This window comes from Lathyrus oleraceus, chromosome 1 (assembly GCF_024323335.1).
Source record: "Lathyrus oleraceus cultivar Zhongwan6 chromosome 1, CAAS_Psat_ZW6_1.0, whole genome shotgun sequence".
NCBI lineage: Eukaryota > Viridiplantae > Streptophyta > Magnoliopsida > Fabales > Fabaceae > Lathyrus > Lathyrus oleraceus.
This window is the reverse complement of record NC_066579.1, coordinates 198,746,556-198,754,270: the sequence shown is the minus strand read 5'-3', so window position 1 is coordinate 198,754,270 and position 7,715 is coordinate 198,746,556. Positions and strand designations below refer to the sequence as shown.

Sequence of the window (7,715 nt, the reverse complement as noted above, 5' to 3'; positions counted from 1 at the left end):
TTATCCTTTTCCCTAAAAAAATTAGATTTGTTTTATAAATATTTTATACTTAAAAAACTGTTTGTATCTATAGTTTGTTAGGATATCTATTGTGTGGGCTTCTTTTTCGCTGTTATCATTAAATGAATCAAAGTTGAAGTTTTTATTCTAAGTTTTGTTTGTTTTTCTATACCTATTTTTTCGTTAAAGATTGGATCTTTATTCATTAAATAATCAATTTTCAAGGGTTTTACTTTTACTATATAAATAACATAAATAGTTTTAGCAACTAAATAAATCTCACAATTATATTTCCATTCTAAGATTTGATCCTTCATCCATGGAACTCAACTTTTCTCTAAATATGTATTCTACTCAAGAACAAACCATTACAACTCCACAAGATTATCCTACAAGTGATGATTTTTACATTCATTTTCATTTGATCAATGTAAATTGGCCTTCTCAAATTAATGTTACAAACTCAATCGATGATTTTACAACTACCGTTAATCAAAACTTTTGGATTTCTACTAACAACCTATGCAGCAATAATCGCACAACAATTGTGAATGAAGATGGAAATATCTCTTTATACGAATCTTTTTCCTGTCTGCCTATTCCACATCCTATATTAGAAACAATTATTCCGGCCATTGGTGGTGCTGTTAGGCAAATGGTAGAAGAAAATGTGGAAGGTCGTGATGTTTTAGAGATGCATGTGATGCTCCGTTTGACCACATGGCCTATTCAAGTGGATAATGTTATGTCTCAAGAATGTCATCCACATGTCTGTGCAGCATCTCAACTTGTTTTGGATCGATTAGAGGAAGTTACAAAGTATCATACTATTGATCATTATTCTGCAAAACAATGTTCAATTTGTTTGGAAGACTTTTCAAATGAATCTAAACCAGAACTTATTACGACAAAGTGTTTGCATATTTTTCATAAAGAATGCATTTTTAGGTGGTTTAAGAAATGCAACACTCATCAATTGTTTTATTCGTGTCCATTGTGTCGTTGTAACTGTGAAATAATTTGAATATTATGACTTCTATATTTTCATTATTTTTCTTGATGCTTTCTATATTTTTATTAAAAGTATATTATCATTGATTTGTTTTAAGAGTTTATCAATATCATGTCATTAAAAAAATTCACTTAAAAACATGAAACATGAACTTTTGTAAAATTTAATAATTAAAACTGATAAGAAAATTTTAAAACAATTAGAGGAACTAAAACTATACATTGATATATTTAAAAGAAACATATGACTGAAGTTTGTTGTTGAGACAATAGGCTAGCATATATAAATGATGCATATTTCGCCAAGATTATAATTGTCAACTGTTGTAATACGTTTTTCTAAAATTAATATGTTTCGCTATAATTGATCTTTTTAACCATAGTGGAATGTATTTCTTTAAAATTAAAACATAACATGTTTAGTTTATTTCATTCATAAAACAAGTGCCCTAGCAAATGAACACAGAAGAAAATGACCGCGAATGAACAGGCGAAAGTAAGTCCAAACTCCAAACTTCATCACCCACTACAACATTTTTAGCTTTAGGCCATGGAAGAATAGGCAACGACTTAAAAAGCGTTGCCTAAAGGGTAATAAACTGCGTTTTTTTACACATGGATAAATTTCTAGATTTTTGGTGAAAACCGTTGTGTATACCCTTTAAGCTACGGTGTTGAAAGTGTTGGCATATTAAAACCGTCGCTTATTTACTTTGAACCATGATTTTGAAGGTGTGGTCATTTTTTATCTTAAAGGCAACGTCTGAGAAGCGCAGTCTAATATTAAAGATGACAGTTTTGATAAAAAAACTTGTGAATTTAAAATAAAAAACTTAAAAGTTTTTCCATTTCGGGATTCAAACTAGTGTACATTAATTACCTATACAAACTTATATGTTGATGAAATATATATATATATATATATATATATATATATATATATATATATATATATATATATATATATATATATATATATATATATATATATATATATATATATATATATTATTTTTATTTTTTTTTGAATCAATGTTCATGAAATATTTTCACTCTCACATACACATAACTTTTATTTTGTTACAATACATTTATTGTTATTTATCATTAAAGCAAAAAAATTTACACGGTTAAACATTCCAATTATTCATGTTCAAAACTTTAAATGTGTTTATAATAAATCAAATATATTTAAAAATGTAACGTTCGTGATTAACTAAATGTATGAAAAAAATGAATTTTTTAATATTAAAAAATTTATGAAATAAAAATTATATTACAAATTTATTCTAAAATAGATAAGAATTGTAAAAGAAAAAAAAATTGACAATAATATTTATAATCTCTTTAAAATTGATAAAAATTATAGTTAAATAAAAATTTGTTGTAAATTTGATAAGTTTTCTCAATAATATTTATAATAACTTTTTATATGGTCATAAATATAAAAAATTGTACAAAATAAAATAAAATTAGAAATTTAAGATTTTGTGCAATTGAATGGGATATCTTTCAAATCTTTTTACAAGGAAAAAATAAAAAATAAAAATTTACTAAAATTAAAGTTATATTCAGTACAAAATATTTTTTTTACAATGTGAAGATTTCTCTTACTAATAGGAAGATGTTTTAGAAAAATTAGAAAATATTTGTTATAATGTAAAAAAAAAAAAATTTACTTTTGACTGATATGATTTTTTTTTACAATATAAAAAAACCATTCTTTTTATTTAATACTTTAAAAAATAATTCACACAAAGAGATAAATATAAGAGAGCAAAAATCATGTTTAAACAAATACAAAATGAGAAAAAAGATAAATATAATGTAAATTTTTTTACACTGTTATAGCATCACCATTAAACTCATACAAAATATCTCACAAATAATAAAATGATATGATTTGATTTGATCATGTGTAAAAATTATTATATTTTATTTAATATAATTAAAAATTACTTTTAGTAAAAAATTTATAACAGTATAAAGTATTGTGTTCATATTTTTTTTTCAAACAAAAATATCTCTCTTCAAAGCCCAAAACAGTGTCTTGTGTCGTCTTCTCATCCAAACCCTAAATTCTAAATTGTTTCTTCTCACATCCAAATCCTAATTCCAAATTGTTTCTTCTCACATGCAACAAGGAAGACTAAGTTAATCAAAGGGTCAATCCTCTCTGTTTTCGTCTTTCATATATTTCAAAAGAGGGTCGATTTCTCATAAGCTGCAAGAAAGTCGAAAAAGCAAACGAAATCGTTATGTTGTTGTCTCTGTCTCTTGCCATCTAAGATCTATAAGGGTTTATGCACTATCATGGTCAGTCTATTGAAGGTTAGATTCCTCCATCTTCAATCAATAGTATTTTTCTTTTTCAATCTATTTTTTTAAGCTTTAGATTTTAATTGTTTGGTCGTGAATCATTCCCTATTTTAAAGAAATCACCCGACAAAGTCTTGAAGCACAAGATAACCCTACCTCAATTAGTCTAAGTGAAAAATTTGTAACACATAAGAGTATTTTTGTAAAAGTGCATGGTTAAATCGCACATACACGAAAAAAATCTTAAACTGATTTTTCTCAAGAAAATATTTTCAAAAATATCTTGAAGTCATGCCAGATGAGTTGAAAGCAGCCTGAAAGCTCCGGGAAAATCTTTATCTTTGCCATTCAATTGACTCATTATCCAAATCGTTTGGGAGAGTTCAAAAATTCACCCTAAACGAATAAAACAACATCTTAATGATGGGTAATAACTAGGTATATCTTCTTACCATTTATAACTCAACAATCGATTATTTCTTAGGCCATCAATCGATTATAACATGTTTCTAATCGATTGGCAAGTCATAAAATGTCTTTAAAGATATTTCCTTTTTGAGCCAACCTCTAGCATATAATAGTGGTCTCTTCCCTCATTTCAAATCATCCAGAACCAAGTTTCACTTCATACCTCTCTCTCTCTCTCTCTCTCTCTCTCTCTCTCTCTCTCTCTCTCTCTCTCTCTCTCTCTCTCTCTCTCTCTCTCTCTCTCTCTCTCTCTCTCTCTCTCTCTCTCTCTCTATTTTCTGCATAAAAGAGTATATATATAAATATATATATATATATATATATATATATATATATATATATATATATATATAAACTTTTCTTTTACTTTGTCTCACTAAGGTTTTAGTCAAAGTGCTTTTCGAGAAAGTCCTTTTTGCAAGTGAGAAGTTGTAATTGTGGAAGGGTAGATTTGTAAGTTCACCAAGGAACTTTTTTTATATCTTGGTTAAATATTTTATTCTATTAGGGATTGTTTGTTTGTGTTAGAAGATAAACCCATAAAAAGCTTTGATTTGGGGATTGTGTGATTAAACCCCTGTTTAGGTTTGAAAGCTCAGCTTTTGATAAAAGCTTTCATACGTTCTTGGTTAGCCCATGGTAAAATCAAGTGTAGGTTAAAGCTTAGTCAGGTATTAAAAACTTAGTTCGGTTTGAGATACACCATAGAATTATCCTAGTTTGGCCTAAACCACTTAGCCTACTCCAGTTTCCAAGAGTTTTTCCCTCATATTTTCACTAAAACAAACTTGAACTTTTTATACGAGCAACCCAAACAATCTTTCACAATAATTGGAACTTTTGCACATGATCAACTGAAAAATATTTTAGCAACAAACATAACTTTTACACATACTCAACTCAATAACCTCACCCAAACATTTTATATGTTTATATTGCAACATTCAAATCTATGACAAAGATATTGCAACAGAACTATACTCTTGAATAAATACTTCCAGCATACCACCAATACAATAACTCTCAAATGTAACTTTTCACTCTCTTGACACTAATTCATCTCTAATGAAAAAGAAATTAAAAAATAAATAAAGAGAAAGAATAATAGAACAAGGTTTCTATTCATAAAACTGATATATTTTGAAACGGGGAGAAACCTCCTAAATATAGAAATATTTTGGCTAAAAAAGGAAAAAAAAAATCCATGGGCCATTTTAATGAGTTCATCGATTAAATTCATGCAGTAATCAATTAACTAAGCTTAAAGAGGAAAATTTTAAATTCTATGTCACTTAATCAATTATCAATCTCCTTAATCGATTAATAGGCGTAACACATTGTTCAATGGATTGTTAGATCCTCTTAATTGATTGATCAAGTGTATTTTACCTTCCTAATTGGTTAAGCAAACTTATAATCAATTAAGTGCTTGCTCGGATAAGTTTTGAGAAGATTTTATCAAAAGATAAGAGGTTTGAAAATATTATGTGTATGATATTGTTTTAGTACCTCAAGACTTACTCTTGTTCCTTTTATAATTAAACTGATTAGAACAAGCAAAATCCTAAGTACAAGATGAGACGAGCTTTTACAGCTTCACATCTTCAAATCTTCAAACTTCAAAATAATAACTTCAATTATTCAAGTCTCTTTGCTTGATTCAACAATGTTTAACACTTTTAACACAAATTTGATATCTTTGATGGACGAGGTAATAATTTTAAAATCCATCATGATCAAATTTTTTTGACAGATAACATCAACATTTGGCAGCCGTCATCATCAAAACCACACCATTAATATTACATGCACATTATATAACTACATGCCTGTCATGTCAACTTGCCCATAAGAGAAAAAAGGCTCAAATAAAATGATACATATGTTTTCTTCTCCTCACATTCTTCTTCCAAGTATGATAACACAAAAAAAAAGCTCCATTAAATTATACTCCAGCTTGAAGAACTTCTAGGAGTAAGTTGTACCACGTACCACCATCATAAAGAGACATCGTGCCACAATTTAACAAAATATCGCAGTTAATTCATCTCATTTTAAATATATTTTAAATAAATTTCATAAATAAATAAAAATACATGCCTGCTGTTCAACTTAGTTATATCTTTTTCTTTTTTTTTCTCTCTCCCAAAAATATTATAAACACATTTTTTATTTCTAAATTTGAATCAATATTATAAATAAAAGTAACTAATTTTGATTTATTTAATACTATTATTTTTAATATGCCTTTTATTAAATTAAAAAGTTATAATAAAAGTAGTTGAATGAGCTTTTCGAAAAACATATTGTGTAAACTTTTTATCCAATTTTACCGTTTATTTAAATTCTCTTAATTATTTTTATCATTCTTTTTCTAATCAAATAGTCAAATTTAATTTCTAATTCAAATATGTATGAACTAAAATTCTAAATTCAATTTTATGATATTGTTTCTACACTAAATATCATTCAATTTAAAATTTAAATAAAATAAAACAAACTGTTAAATGATAAAATTTTCTATAAAATTTGAAATTATTTTGTTTGGAGGTCACCGTCTTTGTCAATAATACAAATTTTAAAATATAAAAGAAAAAATAGGTTAAGGTTTTAATTAAAACACATAATTCTAGTTAAAATTAAAGTAATAAAAAAATATTAAATGACTACACTTATTAACTTAAAAATATAAATAATCAAATAACATAAATTCAACTTATCTAACATGTTCTATCCTCACCATGCTCACCATGCATTAGAAAATGCATTAGAAAGAAATATAAAAACATTTTCAATTAAGAAAAAAAAACTTACTTCCCAATAAATATTAAAAATAACATATCAAAGCAAACCAACTTATATTATGATGGAACAATTAGAGTTTTTAAGAAGAACGAAGAAGGAAAGAGAAAAGAAAGAGAGATAAACTATTTCGTAAAAAAGGAATTTAATTAAGTAAAATTGATGTGCATTGATTTACAATGTTATATGTATATATAGGCAATAAAACATACAATGTACAACCTGCAGTATTCGAATATGTCGAATACTTGCTTACAAACTTTGAAAATTACATGATTTATTCATACAACCATGTCTAATACATCTTGCCTAAATAATAAATTATTAGCTTCTAATACATCACCTAGTTCATGTTTTTAGGGCTTATCGTCCCAATGCTTCTCTTCAACTCATTAAATATGGTTTTTTTCAGGGACTTGGTGAGTATATCAGCTAGTTGTCATTCTGACTTGCAATGTTCCAGTTTAAGTTTTCTTTTATTTACTTGATCCTTAAGGAAGTGATACCTTCTCTCAATGTGCTTACATCGACATGACACACTGTAGCGGTAAATTCATGACCATTAAGTTATGGATAAACTTAACGTCAATAAAACCAGAGTCGCCACCGCACTTTTATTGTTTCCAAGGGAAAAGGGAAAAGTATGAACAAAATCCAAAAGATAAGAAGTTTTCAAATCAAAACTAATAAAATGCCAGAGATTACAGGTAAGGGGGTTGGTTACACAGAGGACAGGTGTTAGCATCCAAAGTATCCTAGGTACTCCTAGGGAGCCCTTTCTTGTGTGCATGTGTATTTTTGTACAAATGATGTTTGTAATAAATAAAGTTGAAGGATGAGAAAAAAATTCATTAATTATATTTTTGTGTTTGACAAGACCTTCGGACTTGTGCCTACGTACCAACATGAAATGAGGGATCAAAACCTCATAGTTCGTGGTATAAGCATTTCTTTTAACAAAAGTTTTAAGTTTGAAAGAGGCACAAAAGGCCTAAAAAGGTTTGAATGAGTGTTAGTTCTTTTTGTCTTTTTGAAATTTTAAGTCAAGTATAGTTAAGTTCATTTACAAGTTTGATTAAGAAAAAGAGTTTGAAAATGCAATGGCATAAGGCCAA

General features: G+C 27.2%; 1 protein-coding gene across 1 annotated transcript; it reads left to right on the top strand.

Moving 5' to 3' along the window:
- Nucleotides 1-343: 343 nt before the first annotated feature.
- Nucleotides 344-1,024, top strand: LOC127099368 (uncharacterized). The gene has a single exon (XM_051037385.1). The coding sequence runs from the start codon at nucleotides 344-346 to the stop codon at nucleotides 1,022-1,024; it is 681 nt and encodes a 226-aa protein (XP_050893342.1).
- The last annotated feature ends 6,691 nt before the right edge of the window (nucleotides 1,025-7,715 follow it).

Bases quoted from the DNA above. Each gene is read 5' to 3' on its own strand.
- LOC127099368 (XM_051037385.1), top strand. From the start codon at position 344: ATGTATTCTACTCAAGAACAAACCATTACAACTCCACAAGATTATCCT.